This window comes from Delphinapterus leucas, chromosome 14 (assembly GCF_059928025.1).
Source record: "Delphinapterus leucas isolate spDelLeu-1000000601 "Yukka" chromosome 14, BTC_Dleu_Yukka2, whole genome shotgun sequence".
NCBI classification, from domain to species: domain Eukaryota; kingdom Metazoa; phylum Chordata; class Mammalia; order Artiodactyla; family Monodontidae; genus Delphinapterus; species Delphinapterus leucas.
The window spans coordinates 51,081,944-51,100,770 of record NC_143142.1 but is presented as its reverse complement, the minus strand read 5'-3'; the positions used below and the strand labels follow the sequence as shown (position 1 = coordinate 51,100,770).

Genomic DNA, 18,827 nt, shown 5'->3' with positions numbered 1-18,827 from the left:
AGGTATGATGCCCCAAAACGTGAGGACAGCTTAGCCTCCGATAATTGATAGTTAACTGTGGCTTCCTCTCAACCATGAACTTTTCTTCTCTATACCTTCTTTCCTGCTCCCATCACCAAGATTACAGCTGGTTAGTTATGATTAACTGGGAAGGCTGTTCCGGTGTTGCAGTTATTGCTCTGAACATTTTCAGAACTCGTTAGGAACTGTCTTCAGTGCCAATTTATGAGAAAAACAAGCAAACCAGTATGACTATTTCAGGATCAAAATCTAACAGTGATTATAAACAACACAGCTCTTGGGATGACCAAGTTCCAATAAACATTTGCTCTGAATGATTTTTTGCTTTCTCAACAAATTCTCAACTAATTCATCCTCAAAAGAGAAAAACTTGTTACTACAGAACACATTCTATAGATTCAGAGACTAGTTCCAGGGATGTTTAGCTCTGAGTGCAGGCTCTGGACTAGGACTGTATGGTCTGGGTTCAAACCCAGCTGTGCCACTTACCACCTGTGAGAGCTTGTGCAAGTTCTTTAACCTCCCTGTGCCTCAGTTTCCTCATCTGTAAAATGGGGAGAATACTACCACCTGCTTCATGGAATTTACAACATATGTCAAATTGCTTAGCACCATAGTCAGCACAAAGTAAGTGCTCCATAAATGTGGTTCCTGCTATCACCACTGCCGCTACTACTCACCTCCTAGAGGGTGAAGGAAAAATAGAGAGCATTCTCCCAGGACAACACAAAGAGGCCACAGTTAGAAAGAGGACACACTTCCCTGAGTGAGCATGACGCCTAAAAGCCACACAGGAAAAGACCAACAGATTGGACACTATAACAATATGTTTTATGCATATATCAAGAGATGCCATAAAGTAATTTAAAGATAGTTAAAATATAGGGAGAAAATACTTGTGACATAGTTGTCCAAAAGTTAATATCTATAATGTATTAAAAATACTACATTCTCTCTACTTTTGTATCTGAAAATTTCCACATTAAAAACAGAATGGCTGTACACCAATTAAAATGCTTAAACCTTTCAGGAGACAACTGAGCCAAGGATATAAACAGACTGTACTCAGAAAAGGAAATGTCCACAGCCAATCAAGCAGCTACAGATGAATAACCTCTGTAGTAACAGAAAAATGCAAATTAAAATGCTGAAGCACCACATTTTACTTTTCAGCATTATAAAACTTCTGAAAAATTCTTAACATCCAGTGCTGGTGATGGTGTGGGAAAATGGCCAATCATATGCTCATGGTAGAACAGCCAGTTGATATGGCCTTTTAGCGAGCAATATGGTTGACACCAGTATGTAATACAATATTACAAAATGTAAGCATCCCATGATCTAGGGGATTTCACTTCTAAGAATCTCTCCTGAAAGAATGTTAATGTATGTGCACAAACGTGTGTGTGTGTGTGAGCATGTGTGTGCGTTCATTACAGAAAGTTTGGTACTAGGAAAAAAACTGGAATCAAGCCATAGCAAAATGAATGAAGGCACTACGGTATTATGGTATATCCTTACAATGGAACACTAAGTAGTAGTTTTTAATGTATTGTAGTAATTTTTTAAATGTACTGACAAAAAACTAGAACTAATAATATAGAAGAATGGCAACACGCATTTGATAATTGCTTACTAATTGCCAAGTACCCAGTATATTTGTTTTATTTCTACAGGATCACAGGGGGAAAAAAAGGGTAGTTGAATAAAACGGCGAAGGGCAGAGACTCCGGATCCAGACCACCTGAACTCTAAAAGCAACTCCACGTAGATTAGCTGTGGGACTCTGGACAAGTTACTTCAATGTTCTGGACAGTTTTTCCTCCTGTCACATAGAGGTAATAACAGTGCGTATACCTCATAGGGTAACAGTGAAAAGTATAGTACACTAAAGCTCTCAGCATAATGCCTGGCAGATACTTAAGCGCTCAGTACCTTATCTGAAAACATAAAAGAGCTGCTCTTTATTCTGCCCTCACTCTGTACCAGGGGCCATGTCTAAATGGGTACAGGGCTAGTAGCGGCAGAGCCAAGCACCTCCATTCTACGTCCCGTACAGCAGTGATTCCAAATTCCACGCTGGTGAGAATGTGCGCAGGCTGAGTTTCTGCTGCTGGTGTCCACAGTCTGTCCCCACACCACACCCTGCCAGGCTCCTCGCTGCAGCATGGGTGGGCTAGCTACCCTCCGTCAGTACCCGTGGCCTGTAGCCCACATGGGCATGGTCCCTCCTGGTCTCCCCTTCTCCAGGACCAAGGGAGCCAGGCCACAACCTCTCTGTGCTGTTGGAGGGTCAGGCATGTCTGTAGGTCAAGCTACTGCATCCAGTCGTTCCCAACTGCAAGCTCCAGGCCTGGCCACAACCCTTGACTCCTGGTCAGTCTGTCTACTTCCTGATCACTTTCAATGTACTAGAATGAGTAGTTTTGTACAACAAATATTAAGCCTTTTTTCCTTATTTTTACCCCTAATCTAACCTCCACGGACGAAATCGCAATTCTTGAATTTAACTTTTTCACTTCTGGACCCTCAGCTGATCACACCATCAGTCGAGAGGAGGGCATCCACCTCTCCTCCTCAAGCTGAGTTCTCAACTCCACCTAAACACCTGTGAACACTGCGTGGACAGAGGTGGCTCTAGTGAGCTTGTCCCCTGTGTTCGTCTTCCTCCAACCAGGTTCCAGAGCCTGGCTGCAGAAGACCACACCTTCTGTCATATCATCATTTTTCTGTCTTGCCATTTTGTTGCATGCTGGTGTCACATTCCACTACGTCAGTATTTCTGGAGTGTGACAGGTGTGAAGCTGATTAGAGTTGGTTACGCTGGGCATTTCAGCTACTGAGAAAATTATGAGATTTAGTCAAACTTTTGGTTCTCAAAGAGGGCTCAGCATATTCCCTGAGAATGTGAAGTAGAAAACTTTGCTAAATGGAGTTAAAACCCAACCAAAACAAAACAAAAAAGGGACTCTACTGTACTATCTATACAGTAGCCCCCCAGTTTAAGAATTATATTCTCTGGAAAAAAAAGTCAGTTTTGACCCACGCACATGAGCATTTAAGATGGGTCCACAAAGTTCAAGAAAGCTACCCTGCTTCCAACAGTCTAAAGACTCCCTGCCTCAGCATCGTCCCAAGGAGGTGAAAACCACAACCAGTTACGTGCCTTCCCCTAAGGCAGGGTTGACATTTTAGAACAGATAATTCTTCATTACGGTAGGCTGTCCTTGCACTGTAGAATGTTTAGCAGCGTCCCTAGACTCACCCACCGATGCCAACAGCACTCCCCACCCCAGCTATGATAACCCAAAAAGTGCCAAGGCATTGCTCAGTGTCCCCTAGGGACAAAATCACTTCTGGTTGAAGACCACTGCCTTTCGGGGCCATTGAGACCGGTCCCAGCCTGCCTCTACATCCCTGAGCAGCACATCCTTTTCTGGGCTCATTGCCACACGCCCTCCCCCGCACCGGCTCTGTATGTCCCCCTAGTCTGACTCTTCTCCACCCTCTCCAACCCCCTCAGCCTCCCACTGGGAACGCATGAGCAGCCATCAGCAAACAGCCTCCACACCTTCATGGAATATTCCTTGCTCTAACCCTGGACTTAAGGATGCTGTTCCCTAACAGACTTCTCATATGGCGTGACGGGTTCTTCTCTCTTACCCACATACTCCTCTTTGCCAACTCCAAAACACTTCCCCTGCAACTTCCCTCAAGAAACGCAGCCCCTTAGAATATGGGTTGGCAAGCCTGTGGGCCAAATGTGGCCCACCACCTGTTTTGGTACAGTCTGTCAGCTAAGGATGATTTTCACATTTTTTTTAATGGCTGGGGGAAAAAAATCTAAAGAATATTTCATGACATGTAAAACTCCAATCTCAGTGTCCATAAATAAAGTCTCAGTGGAAGGCAGCCACACTCATTCTCTAGCCTGTTTTCTATGGCTGCTTTTATGCTACAAAAAAAGCATAAAAGCAGCCATAGTTGCAACAAAGACTGTCTGGGCTGCAAAGCTTAACATATTTATTACCTGGCCCTTGACAGAGAATATTTCCAACCCTTGACTTTGAGGAATGTGGGAGTCGTCTGTACCATCTACTTCCAAGCTGTTGTCACCATCCACTACCCGCCAGGTCACTCTTCCATGTGTATTAAAATGTACACATGACTGAAAGCTGGATGGCACAACTGCTAACATGAACGACTAAATGAAGTTCAAAATTACCTCTATGGGTTAGAATGTTGTGTGGAACTCAACAGGATGAAATTAAAATTTATATATTATAAAGTCCCATGCCAAGTTCATTGTCAGAAAGATGGATATACAGAGCAGCAAGAAGACCCAGTGTGTGTTGACAGAGGTAAGAACCAGGATGAATAGGGAAACATTATAGGGAAATTCTATCCATATAGTGAAAGGCTAAGCACCAACAGAGCTACCACATCATAGAGCAAATTTAGACCAGGTGACTTGACTAACAAGCCAAAAAGTCCAAAGATAGAATGGGGTGCCTCAGGGAGGAGAATGTCCGAGGCTGAGTGCGCGGAAAGGCCTTCTGGTCTGGGCTTGACGACCCTGAAGACTTTTTAGTCCTAACATTATATACTATTACAATTTAAACAAGAGACACTGGCTCTTTTGATGATTAGATGCTAAAAATAACTTTCTTGGTAAAACAATGAAAGCACCAACATTTTTCTTCCAATCAGATCTGTAAATTTAATTGCAAAGGTGAAACTCACTATGGCACACATAGTCACAAGAGGTACTTTTAGGTGGCAGATGACCAATAAACTCATACCTTATTTGGTAAATGCTCACTGTGGACTTCTATTTCTTCAGAAGAGCAATGTGAGTTTTGAGGCTTACTCGTCCTTATTTAAGCACATAGCCTAGCTGGCCTAAGTCTGTAAGAAGACTGGGGGATTTTCTCCTGTTCGACTCTCCTTGATTTTTATATTAACCTGAACAAAAATACACATACATGGTATGTAAACAAATTCCCTGTCTAAAAAGTCAGAAGTACAAATCTCACTCATCTCACTCAATGACTATGTTTAGGAACGGTAGGGTGGCAAGTGGTTCTATACGATTCGGACATTGAGCAGCAAAGGCCAAAGACTCAGGTTTAACCCAGGGCTTAGTTCCCTAGTCCTAAGATTCATCACAAGGTACCAAGCCCCTGACTCTTTTCTCATCTGTAATGTGAGGGTAATGATACTTGTCCTGCCTGGATCCTACAGAGGACCATCATGAGAATCCAATTCAAGTGACAGAGAAGAACCGCCTGAGTGGAGAGTGCCATATACAGTTTAGGACAACATGAATCTCTACCCTGTAACATAGCTCTACCTTCTTTTCAGAAGTATTGGCATTAGTTGGGACACAGAGTAATACAATTCAGCCTAAAATTCTTCATATGTGACGTAGGCAGGCATGTTGCTACAAGTTAGCGGTAAGCAGGGCCGGAACGTTCGCACAGATGAAGAGTAATCTAGGTCAGGCATGTGTCTGTGTCTTTCAAGGTCTACGGGGAATAGAGCACAATGAACTTCTTGATTCTAAGGTAATGTTTGAGGCACAGATGCTGAGCAGGTGACTAAGCTATGCATGCAGGGATTGCTTCCCAATTTGCTTATCGTCACACTTTCCCTCTATCCTACTCCCACTTCTGCCAAAATTACGGTGTCATTTTGGGGCCACAGGGCAAAATCCCTCCAACAGGCTACATGGATGAAGCCACTTCATAATCACCAATCTGAAAACCTTTACCTTTCTTGGTAAGCTGGAAAGCGTATTTTTCTTAAACAAATGCTATGAAATTTACATTAAAGTAAAAATTTCATTAAAATGAAAAATCAGTCCTATTTGAAAACACTGAGGCAGGAACATTCAGAGGACCATCTGTGGCCTCCCGTTCCAGATCCCACCAAGCCCAGAGGCTCAAAACTGTGCCCAGGAAGGTCCACTCCACTGCTGTTACCTTTGCCAACATATCACAAGGTGTGGTCACCTGAACTCACAACACAGGGACCTTTGAAAAGCGTAAAAACAAGAAACAGAACAGAAACAAACATGACCCAAGTCAGACAGAGCAAAAGAACACCAAATGCTGCTAACAAGGCCTTCTAACTCCTACCTTCAGCCTCTTTGGTGGTTTTAAACCGATTTTTCAGCCCACTGTGTACACTTTCCTTAACTCTCTCCATGTTAATTCCTCAAGCTATTAGCCAGAGGCAGCACTACAGAGAGCTTCCAGGGCCCTCTGAGCACTGCCTGAGTTTCTTGAAGATCTTAGCTGACAAAGTACAATGTTCATAGTAGAGGTTCTCATTCCTCAGTCCGTTCAGAAGTTTTGGTCTTCTTTTCACTAAAATAGAGATTGCTATACACAGACTCTTAGAGACAGAAAAACCTGTAGATGGAGAGCTAGGTGATGGAGAAGGGTGTCAACATGGACCATGCCTTGCACATCACTCGCAGACCGATGTCCTCCTTCTCCTTCTGTAATAGGGGGCACCCAAAGGCCTGGACCGGTTCATGTTCCAGTGATCCCATGAGTACCAGACTGCTCAAGTCACTTCTTGGTAGTGGTGGGGATGGGGTGGGTGTCCCCTTAGGGATAGAGCGGAAGGGACATATGTGGAGAGTGACAGACCTCACTATCTTAAGGTCACACCACTTATTCTGAGTTATATTCTTCTACACCAAGCAGCCTCCTGACCTACATTTGGCTCCCAGGTGGATCTCCATGATGGGGGGACAACGCTTCAGTCAAGTGATGTGAGCAGGGTTTCCGCCAGCAGCAGGAAGAGGTGCACTGGCAACCAGTGTATCTGTCAGCCTCAGTGGAGTTGGCTGGCATGGACTGGTCCACAGAGTCCCACCATCCTAGTGAACTGAGAGCATCCATTTGGGAAGATATAACTGGACCCAGGCCCCGGAGCAGCATGGCCATCCTTTTGCTGCACCTCTGTTTTATGGAACCACTTCTGAGCTCTTATAGATTTTGTCAAATTTTATATTTTGGACATACATAATTTCTCATGGGACTGTCAATCTATTTCTTTTTATGTCCTTGTCTTCATTCTTACCTTCTCCCTGCCCAGATGGGAGGGTCACAGGAATGGAGATCATACCTTTTCTATGTATATGTCTTCACGGTTTCAAACAGTCCTGGCCTATAACAGACACTTAATAAAAAAGTATGCTGCATGACTGACTGAATGAATGATGGCATCAGTATTTACTGAAGTTATATGAAAGCACATATTTGTTCCATTTAACTCAACCTCAACCATGTATTATCATGAGTACCTCAGACTCTATCGATCTCGCATTCGTGTGGTGGCATACCATTTATTTCTAGGCCAAAGTTTTGTGTTTTGGATTCTTTTCTAGTTGATAAAGCACAGCATTTCTACACAGGTATTAACTGAGATGCTAAATAATATGAAAACACAAGTGGGTGAAGATGAGTTCACGGCGTTAGTAAGACCAAGTCTACGCATGTCACCAGGGCCACCTTGCCCCTGGGAAGTTCCGGGGTAATTAGGGGTGATGGTTTAATGGTAGAGAGGAGGCAGGGCGCAGGAGAGGCGGGGATGGTCAAGGGCACCGGTGGGGTTGTGGCCTCCCTCCCTCTTTCCGGCATCCTTGCGCCCCTCTCCGCGGCTGGGTTAATACTTACTTTTCACGGAGATCTCGCACTTGACTGGCCTTGAAGTCGGGAGCCGACGGGGAGCAGGGGCTGGACGGAGGCGACAGAGGACTCTTGATGCTCTGCACCGAGTGCCTGCGGCTCCGCCTGCGATCCACGCCCTGGTGCTCGCTGCCCGTGCCGGAACACACACTGGCCCTCCTCCGGTCCCGGCACCCGCTGGGGGGTGGTTCAGCCGTCTCGTCGCCATCCTCGAGCCTGAGTGCCACCTGGAAAAGCAGAGAGCGCCCAGCGCGAGCTCAGACCTGACAGCCTTTCACAGTCCCGCCCCAATGAGCACTCTGCGCCGTGTCTTCCCATCCTGTGGCTGCGGCTTCTCCACAAGGTCATCACAACCACACGCATCCTAAAGCGCCACCTGCAAACCAAAAGATGCTCGCCACTGTGAGATTTTCCCAAACGGATACAAAAAGGTCAACTGATGTCACGAGAAGACCTGAGAAATATTTTGTGATTAGATGGGCTCTTCACTCTGCGGCCCAGCACTGCCCTTTCCGAGGTCATCTCTCGTGCGCGCCCCCCGCCCCGCCCCGCCCCCACCGCCTTTGCTCTTCCCTGGTCCAGGAGGCGGAGTCTCTCCTGACGCCCAACGCCAGCCGGAAGCCCCGGAGGTCCTGAAAGTTGCGGAGCTCGCCTTCCCAGCGAGGCTGTTCAGAAGAGCACAGCAAGGAGAAAGGCGGGAGCCACAAACGAGGTGAGCCGAACGGCCTCACCTGCAGGTCTTTTGAGAGGTCTGACTTTAGATCCCCGCGCACCGCGGCTCTCCGGGAACCCTCTGCAGCCTGGTCTCAGGAGCCTGCTTGTACTTGCGGTCGCAAAAATAGAGACCAGAAATACACTGGACCTCTAGAATTACGTTTTTTAAAAAAAATTTCCTCTTAAAAGCACTTACACTAGGAGCCCTGCTTCTAGTTGGGTGGTACCCTGTCCAAAGGCCCAGCTCGGCCCTCTCCTAATCTCCTCTATCCTGGACCCTACTCCATGGCTCTCTCAGCTCACATTAACGCCCACCATCTCTATGCATACGCTTCTCTTTATTGGAGCTCACTCTTCTCAACCATGGGTTACACCTATCTGTATCTCCAGCTTCTTTAATTATTTTTATACCTACCTTCTCAAACACTACACGGTCAGACGAGCACAAGTTATCGTTGACTAGACCTCTGTGTGGCTGCCTGGGCCACTAGTGGACCAAGGGTGACCTGCAGCAAATTGCTTGCCTGAGAGCCTCTCTCTCGGCAAATGAGGCTAAGAGGATTGCATTTTCAGGTTTTTGGTAAGAAAACTTATCTAACATATATAAAGCAGCTAGGGTAGGGCTTTCCCTGTGGCTAGTACTCAATTAATATGACCATTCTTCCCCAACATAGGCCCTCGGATGAAGGGGCCTAGGATGCCCACAAATTCCTCCATCACACAGAACTGGCAGGTCAGGCCACCTCGCACACCAGGTGGGCCAGGCCAAAGCAAGTCCAGCAGTCTCTCTGATGTGGCACCCAAGGACCCACATGGTCCCCCGACCCCAAAGGTGCATATTTTCCAGCCTTGTGTGTGCTCTTGGTCACATTTCACAACGTGGTCCTGACAAGTGAGAGAATGGAGAAGTAATATAAAGACCCAGATGACTAACCATGCTATTTGGCTTTGACATCACCTGTCTACATAAAACCTGGCTACGGCAAAATCAGTGGCCTCCTCTGTCCAAAGCACTGATGCCAACTGTGTTCACACAGCAAGGTGAGCTTGGCTTAGTCAGGGCCAGATTGGCCACTCTCATCCCGTTCACGAGAATGGACACCTGAGATGCACGGCCTGTTTCTCAGGAGTGCAGCCTCCCTTGATCTGCTCCATCTCCAGTTTCCTCCAGTTCTAGCTTTTGGGTGAGACTGATTCAGTGAAAACTCTTCTGTCTACATGCCAGATACATTCTGTAACAAACTCCCAGATAGATGAAGACAATTTAATAATATTTTGACTATTCTGTTCCCTTAGAATTTACAAGTCAGACATAATTTGGGGAGGTTTGAGGTAAGAATTGATAAGAGTTCAGAAAAAGCTCTATTGTTACAAAATCTCACTGGAAAGTCTGTTTCCTGGGGGAGGGGGGTGCGGCACAGGGGGGTCTGCGGTATAACTGCAAGAACTAAGAAAGAAGTTATGTATTTGGTTAACCACTTTTATCATCTCAACTTTAGCACTTTAAATGGCATTCTCTGGGGAAAGTTTGAGAATGATTATACACCTAACCAAGGAGAGTATTTTAAAATATTACTAGCCAATTATTTTTTCTTCATTTTTAGATGTACAAATTCTAGACCATTTGAACTTATGCTGACCTGAAGTATTGATTCTGCTTCTAATTAAGCACACATTTGGAATGATAAGATTAGGGGATAAAGTAGAGTTCAGATATTTCTAATTCCTTGCCTAACCTCAGAGATGCAAGGATCAAATAGCATTCCACTCACAGTGCCTTTCAGAGAAGTACACGGAGTGTGCACAAAGTGAAATCTACTTTAACTGCCTTTTGTCAAGGAAGATGGAGACAATCAGAAAGTTTACATGAAAAGTCTTGAAAGATTATCAAAATGACACCATAAAAGGGAGTTCAATGAGGGCTGTCTAAAGTTCAGATCCTCAACAAAACATCCAACCCCTTAAACAAAGAAAAGGGTGCATGAGGGCGGAGGGTAAATGGGGCTCAGAATCCCAGGAGATCCAATGGCAGTCTCGAGCTTAGCAGTCAGGAATCCTGTAACATGAAATTTGGGGCTGGTCTTCACTCCTGGTTTTGTTTTTACAAGAAGAATTTTAGAATCACCAGTGTCCACTGATGATAGGAAGAGAGACGCACTTTCACGTACAGGGCCTTGATGGCAGTTCCAAATTCTTCAGATACTAGGGAGCACTATGGATTAGAGTCAAGTCCACTAAGGGCTGGAAAACACCTGGAGAGAACAGCACTTATCAAGAGACTTATTCAGAATCTGTGGTGTCAGATCTAATTAACTACAAGTTCAGTGTCCTCCATGGGACCCAAGGTGAGATCAACCATGTCCTGAACAATCTCTAATCTCACCCAAATGATGGAGTGTTTTGTTTGCTGGACCCCTCGTCAGATACCTTCTGACTCTTTTAATCAAATGTAGAACACGGGCTTCTCTGGTGGCGCAGTGGTTGAGAGTCCGCCTGCCGATGCAGGGGACACGGGTTCGTGCTCCGGTCTGGTTAGATCGCACATGCCGCGGAGCGGCTGGGCCCGTGAGCCATGGCCGTTGAGCCTGCGCATCCAGAGCCTGTGCTCCACAACGGGAGAGGCCACAACAGTGAGAGGCCTGCGTACCGCAAAAAAAAAAAAAAAAAAAAAAAATGTAGAACACTGTCTATAAAACCAAGATGAGGAGCAAGCAGGTTCCTCAGCCAGCACTGATTGCTTGCACATCCCACCCCATCTTATCAAGAAAGCTGTGAGGAGCGGACTAAGGTGGCATCTGTGACAACTTCCACCAGTCTTTGAGGCCACTGAACGATCTAAACATTCTTTTTAAATTTTTGTGGAAATTTTCAAACATATACAAAGACTTTCGTGCTCATCACCTATGACAGTTCAACAACTATCGACCCTGGCCAATCTTGCCTCATTTACTCCCTGCCACCAACCCCACAGCCAGATTTTTTTTTTTTTTTTTGCGGTACGCGGGCCTCTCACTGTTGTGGCCTCTCCTCTTGCAGAGCACAGTCTCCGGATGCGCAGGTTCAGCGGCCATGGCTCACGGGCCCAGCCGCTCCGCGGCATGTGGGATCTTCCCGGACCGGGGCACGAACCCGTGTCCCCTGCATCGGCAGGCGGACTCTCAACCACCGCGCCACCAGGGAAGCCCAGCCAGATTTTTTTGAGATAAATCCCAGATCATATAATTTCACTCATTAATATTTCGGTATATATCCCTAGAAGATAAGGATTTTTAAAACCCATAACCACATACCACTGTCCTGCTTAAAATAATTTCTTAGTATCATCAAACATTGAACAATCTGACCGTTCTTAATGGAGGTCAAAATCTATTAACATTTCTTTGAGTTTACGTTGTTATACTACTATTAACCTCCATGACAGGCAGCCATCTTTACACAGCAGATGTTACCATTTTCCAAATTGCTATCCCACATTTTCTTTTTAATTCATACCTATACATCCTGACTCAGCTTTTAGGTGACGTGGATGCCAGTGCTAGTACCATTTCAAGAAGCAACTATGCTGATGACAGCTTGTGGTAGATGATTATAGCCCTAGGTTCCCGGGGAATCGTGCCTCTCTGTTTCCTTATCCTTGTGTAGCCCTCTCCTACAACGAGTCAACAATTTTCCATGTGACTTGCTTTGGCCAGTGGAGCGTCAGAAGACATAGATGCCTCAGAAGTGTTTGCGCTTTGAGACTTGTCCTTCTGAAATGCTGCTACACGTGAAGAAGTTCAGGCTAGTCCGCTGAAGACATATGGCCCAGCCAACAGCAGCACCAAATGCCAAACCAGGTGAATGAGACCATCTTAGACCATTCAGCCCCAGTCAAGCCATCAGATAACTGTAGCTCCCTGAGAATCTTTCAGGTGAACCAGGCCCAAATCTCTGACCCACAGAATTATAAGCAATAATTGCTGTTTTAAGACCACTCTTTTTGGCATATTTGTTATACAGCAAGAGCTAACTGATACACATTTTTAAAACCACCTATGACAAAGGAAGAATTTTAAGAGATTGGATCTATAAGTTATTTATTCCTGACAGTAACAGTCACCCCCTTACCCCCAAAGTCTTCATCCCTAAGATGCCTTTGCCATTACTAGGACCACATTTTCAGAATCAAAAGCTAGAACACAATCTGACAAAAGACTTTTTATTTTGATTCGTGAATTTACGTATTTGAAAAATCATTCAAAGTTATAAAAATTCAAATGAATTTAATTAAACATGGATTAAATCACCTTTCTAAAATGGAATTAAATTACATGGAATTCGGCATTCCCCAGAAAGTCCAGGACATATGGTCACCAGACATCCTCCACTATTAAGAAGAATTCTAGAAACCCTACCAAGGTCTCTACAATGGCTTGAAAACATTCATAGTCTATTGTGAGGAAAATATTGGCACTGCTTATAGGCCTCCCTGCTGCCCTTGCATATAATGAACTTAGTTGTCCTGTGGCACTAAGTATTTTTAAAACTGCATTAATTTTCAGAAAGGAATAAAAATCCTGACTCTACCTGGTACCCCAAGCATTCAGTAATCACCTTGAGTGATTACTCAAAGCATCTCCCCTTTAAGGTAGCTGATTTCTGATTAAATCATGCCCTTCCTTCAACCCAGCGTCTGTTAATAAAATGTGTGATATTTAAAAGAGACCTTCATTCAAGTGCTTACTGAACTTCTACTCTGGGCAGGTGTGCTGCTGGGCACAGGGGTTAGAGAGGAATGAGACAGATGACAAAGGCAAACAGATAGACAAGTGCGACCTGAGGACTGTTCAGTCTGAGGTGTGGACACAGACAAGTGCTCCTTCCTGGGTTATAAACAAAGTGCAGGTGACAAGTAGCAGGAACTCCTTTTACCTTGTCAAAGAGGCCTTGCGGACGAGGGGATATCTGAGATGACTCCTACAGGAGGAGGAGGAGTTTGCCAACCTGAGAATGGGAAGGAAGAGCACTCCAGGCAAAGCAAGGAGAATGGATAAAGGGAAGCTCCCTGATGACCTGCCTTTCACGTTCAAGAAACAGAAGAAGTTGAGTGTGGCTGAAACTTCAGAGACATCTTAGGAATGACCCGAGACAGGCCATAGAAGCACAAAGGCCACAGACGGTGTTAGCTCTCGTACCAACTCAAAGAATTTGGGCTTCATCCCACGGGCTGTGAAAAAGATTTTAAGGTTTTTCATTCATTCATTCATTCTTCACTCCTGTTTATTTCCTTAAATAGAGGAATGGCGTAGTCAGACCTGACTTCCAGGAGGATCCCTTGTTTTCAGTTGCAGGGAGTTAGGAAGAGGGAATAAGCAGAGAAGCCTCCAGGGGATGCCACTTTGCAGGTGCCAACCTCTCCAGGCCCTGCCCGTCATCACACCTCCTTTCAACCCTTCACACCTGCCAAACCTGCGCTCCTCCACTACTCTCCCCTCTGTCACTGTCCTTCTTTAGGCCACCACCTCAGATGGGCCTTCCTCCCCCTGTCTCAGTGTCCCACCTCTACCTCATCCTGTCTCTTTTCTTCATAGACACGCCAGCAATCTTGGATCCTCAGCTTACTCACGTACTTTGATCACTGTCTGCACCCCATGAGAACGTGCATCCCCTCAGGACACTGGCCTTGTCTATCTAGTTTGCTGCTGTGTCCTGGGGCCTAGAATAGTGCCTGGCACATAGTACGTGCTCAGTAAAGTTCTGTTGAATGAACGGATTCACAGAGGAACAAAAGAGTGAGAAGATATTGCAATAATCCAGGCAAGCAATGATGAGGGCCTGAGCTAGGGGAATGGAGAAGAAATCACAGTCTTCAGCAATCGGACTGCCGAGCGTGGGGACAGAGGAGAGAGGAGGGAGTCCAGGACAGCTCCGGGTTTGTAACTTGGGAGACTCTGCGCTTTGTGGAGACGGAGAAATGAACAGATTGTGCGGGATTTTTGTTTTTGTCATGGGAGAAAAATAAAAGGTTTCGTTAGGGCTGGATACATGTCACGTGCAGCCTCCAGGTGGCTGTGACTGACATAATCTGAGCTCCTCTGGCATGTTCCATGTCCCTTCCTGTGCCATCACAGTTAGCTGCTGGGGGAACCAGCCACCTGCTTGTCTTAGACCACATAATGAAAGTTGCTTGGGGCAGGGACAGATCTTCTAGCTCTGTATTTTCAGCCCTAGCAGAGTATGCGACATACCCTCAATGAATGAATGAACGTAATACAAAAAGACAAGCAGGCAGAGGGTCAGGCAGCCAGGAGTCTTGGCAGGAAGCTCAGGGTCAAGGTATCAGCCGCCAGCCTCAAAAGCTGCTGAATTCACTGGGTGAATCATAGTGCAGGCTGCATGTACTGAGAGAGGAGGAGGTCTGATAAGGAAACCCCAACACTGAAAGGGAAGAGACAGAGAAGAAAGATCCACGGGAGGACATCGAGGAGGAACAATCAGAGAGGTACCCTAGAGACATCCATAGACATAGTCGCCGGGAGTGCATTCTACAGGAGCAACTTACAAAAGTGGTTTCATGACCACCAGCATCATCTTTTTATGATGCTAGCATAACAGTGATGCCCAAGCTACTAGGGACGGCATACAGAAAAGGAAGAAAGGAAGAGGGGGGAGGCTGAGAGGGAGGCCAATCTTACTTATGACTATTTGCGTAAAAATCCTAAATAAATTAGTATCGAACAGAATTCCAACAGCACACTTTACAAAAGAACACATCATGACCAAGTGGGTTACAGTCCAGGAATGCGAGGATGGTTAAAGGATAAAAGGAAATAAACAACTTAAAAATCTAAAAAAAGAACAACAAAGTAAACGGAAAGAAAATTAAAGAGGGGAATTATAGAGATAAAAACGTTTTGAGTTACAAAACAGAAGAGCGCTGAAAATCCATACACAAGTCAAAATTAACAACAACGACAAAACAGACAAACCACTAGTTAACCCAGAGGAAGAAAAGGGAGAAATTGCAAACACAAAAATTAACAAAGGAAAATAACTTCTGAACAAGAGGAAATTAAAAACATTCCTAAGAGACTATTTATATATCTCTTTAGTAATCAGTTTAAAAATCCAGATAAAGTGGATAATTTCCTAGGAAAATATGATTCAGAAAAACTGATCTACATAAAGATAGGAAGTTTAAATAGACCAATACCCATAGAAAAAACATAGTTACCAAAGATCTCTTGCCTCCAACACACACACACACACACACACACACACACACACACACTCCTCCTCTGCCCCATCATCACCATCATCACAGGTCCACCCAATTTCCCAAGGGAATTCTATCAAACAATCAAAGACCAGAGACAAGGGCAGAGAGAAAGAAGAAAAACGTCTACATATTTTTACAAAGCGAGTATAGAATTGATATGTAAACATAAAGAGTATTGGGCACGCGCGCGCACACACACGCAGAAAAGGATGGTCATGGTAGCATTGTCATGGCAACAAAGCTGTAGCCAGCCGACATCCATCAAGAGAAGAGCAGATAAATAAACTGGGATATATTCATCAGCAGTGAAAGTGAACGAACTAGAACTTCACATAACAACATGGGTGGGTCTCAAAAACAATAAGCAAAAAGAGAAACTGTAGGAGGACACCAAAGGTATGGTTCCATCTATAAAAAGACAAAATTAATATGTTGTTTAGGGATACAGACAGGGAGGAAGGAGTTAAAACAGCTGGGCTGTGATCCCTCTACTCCTTTTGTAGTAGTGATGCTTCTGCGGAAACAAAGAAGACAATGACCCCACCTAATCTTTTGTAAAAATGCTAATAACTAGACTACCTAACAAACAGCCTGATGATATTTGCTAAAATGAGAGTTCTTGTTCCTGGAATGCCCTTAATTAGCAGGGTAGGATTGGCTAAGTATCGCCTACACTAAATGAACACAGAATTTATGGATTTATACGCCATGACTCTCTGGACTATGTAGTAGACAGCCTTCATAGTTAGGAAGCAAATTACTCACTGGGCGAGGTGACGCGTGAACCACACTTGGAGACCTCATCTATTGTTCTGGGTCAGAAAGCACATGTCTGATATATGAATAAAAGACCTGGGAGTCACAGGTCTCTGCACCTCTGTATTCTGGAAATGATTAGCCTAGATAGATTAGTATAGCTCTGCTATAGGTAGCAAGACCTCAGATCTGTCAACTCTTATTTGATAATCTGATCCTTTGTGTTAGCTCACAGAATAAGTTATTTTCAGACAAAATTATTTAAAAAGAAAAAAAAAAAAGAGGACAGTGCTGGAAATTAGTTGGATGACACCAGGAAGGGCCATCAAGGACACTTCCGAGTTACTGGTAATATTCTACTTCTTAAATACATGAGTGTATTAGGGCTCTCCAAAGAAACAGAACAAATAGGATATATATGGAGATTTAGTGTAAGGAGTTGGCTGACATGATTATGGCAGCTGAGAAGTACCAAGATCTGTGGTCCAAGTGCCTGGGAACCAAGGGAGCCAATGGTGTTAGTTCTAGCCAGAGGTCAAAGGTAAGAGGCAAACTATGTCCCAGCTCATTACCATCAGCAGAGAGTGAATTCTCTCTTGCTCGGCCTTTTGTTCTATTCAGGCCTTCAGTAGATTGAATGAGGCCCACCCACATGGAGGAGGGCAATCTTCACTACTCAGTCTACCAATGTGAATGTTAATTCCATCCAGAAATACCTACAGAGACACAGAATAATGTCTGATCAAATATCTGGGCACCCCGTGGCCCAGTCAAGCTGACACATAAAGTTAACCATCACAATGGGTGTTTGTTTTCTTGTTCTTTGAGTGAAACATATAATCTACATTTGTGAATGATATGTACTTAATGTTAAAATATTAAGCAAATGGGGCTTCCCTGGTGGCGCAGTGGTTGGGGGTCCGCCTGCCGATGCAGGGGACACGGGTTCGTGCCCTGGTCCGGGAGGATCCCACATGCCGCGGAGCGGCTGTGCCCGTGGGCCATGGCCGCTGGGCCTGAGCGTCCAGAGCCTGTGCTCCGCAACGGGAGAGGCCACAGCGGTGAGAGGCCCGCGTACCGCAAAAAAAAAAAAAAAATTAAGCAAATGCCATTTGACAAAAGGAAGACGGTGAACACAGGACATCTTTTAAAACGTTTGGCATGAATGGAAAGAGGAAGATGGGGAGGTAGCTTGAGAGTCAGGTAGACTGGAGAGAAAGTAGTCTTCTGGGGGAGGTATCCAGGCTACTTTTCAAAATGCTCTCCCAGTTGGTTCACTAGTAGGCAATTCACCTGCATTATGCTATCTTCTGATATACACTGACCACACAGAATCCAAAGCTATGATAATATAAGCCCCTGGTTGAGCAGAGTCTCAGAGATTGGAGCTCTGATCGGGGGAAGGGGGTAAAGAAAGGGAGGTATATGTACTGGGAAACGTCCTTCTACCTTGATGTGAGCCAACTGTCTTTAGTCCCTTCCTTCTCCATCTTTAGTATTCTTACTTAATTCCTACTTTATCCTGTCTCTTAGGAGCCATGAGAACATACTCCTCCACCACCCACTGATAATAAAACATGAAAGTGTGAGCAGATTACTGGGTAAGTGAGGCTTCATTAGAGGAGAAGATGCCCAGAGCAGGGGCAAAAGAGCTGGCCAGCTGTGGGAAGCTTTAGGCTCTGACAGCAGATCTCTCTGGCTCAGTTTCCACTGATTTTTCCTAAGATCATACAAAGATAATTCTGTTCTGTTCCTCAGCTTGTCACTTATTATGACAGTAACTTTAAGGAAGTAATGAGTTACATGTCAGTTTCTCCACTTCTACCCAGTGAAGATCACAATGGAGCCATTCAGCTGGGAAATATCCCTCCTAGGACTCTAGCTGTGCACACAAATTTATGAATAAAGCTGTTCATTATAACAGCATTTATCATTTTCAAAAACTTGGAAGCAATCTAAATCTGAGAAAACAGGGACTGGTTATATGTATTAAGGTACTTGCATACAGACAGGCTATTATGTTCCTAATAAAATGAAATTCTTGAAGACGATTCAATGACAAAAGTAAATGGTTCCAAAATATTTACTAATAAAGATTCAGTACACAACACTGTATACACACTATTATCTCCGGAGTTAATAGTCTATGCATTTACAAAAAAGACTAGAAAAACAGACCAAAATGTTAACCATGGTTAGTAATAAAATCATGGGCGGTTTCTTTCTCTTACACTTTTTGGTATTTCCCAAATAGTCTTCAATGCGTACATACTTTTAGCAAATAAAAAAAACCCACCATGACAAGGTGAGAGAGAAAGCAGAAGAAAGTGAAAAGTTTAGTATCTTTAATAGCACTTTTTCCCCGCATTTTCATT

At 44.6% G+C, this 18,827-nt stretch overlaps 1 protein-coding gene across 1 annotated transcript in view; it reads right to left on the bottom strand.

The window, feature by feature from the left end:
• FHOD3 (formin homology 2 domain containing 3) overlaps window positions 1–18,827 on the bottom strand; it is a 497,208-nt gene that overhangs the window by 166,001 nt on the left and 312,380 nt on the right. The window contains exon 10 of the mRNA XM_022587005.3: window positions 7,713–7,951. Coding sequence (XP_022442713.2) covers window positions 7,713–7,951 — 239 coding nt within the window. The remainder of the gene's footprint in view (window positions 1–7,712; window positions 7,952–18,827) is intronic.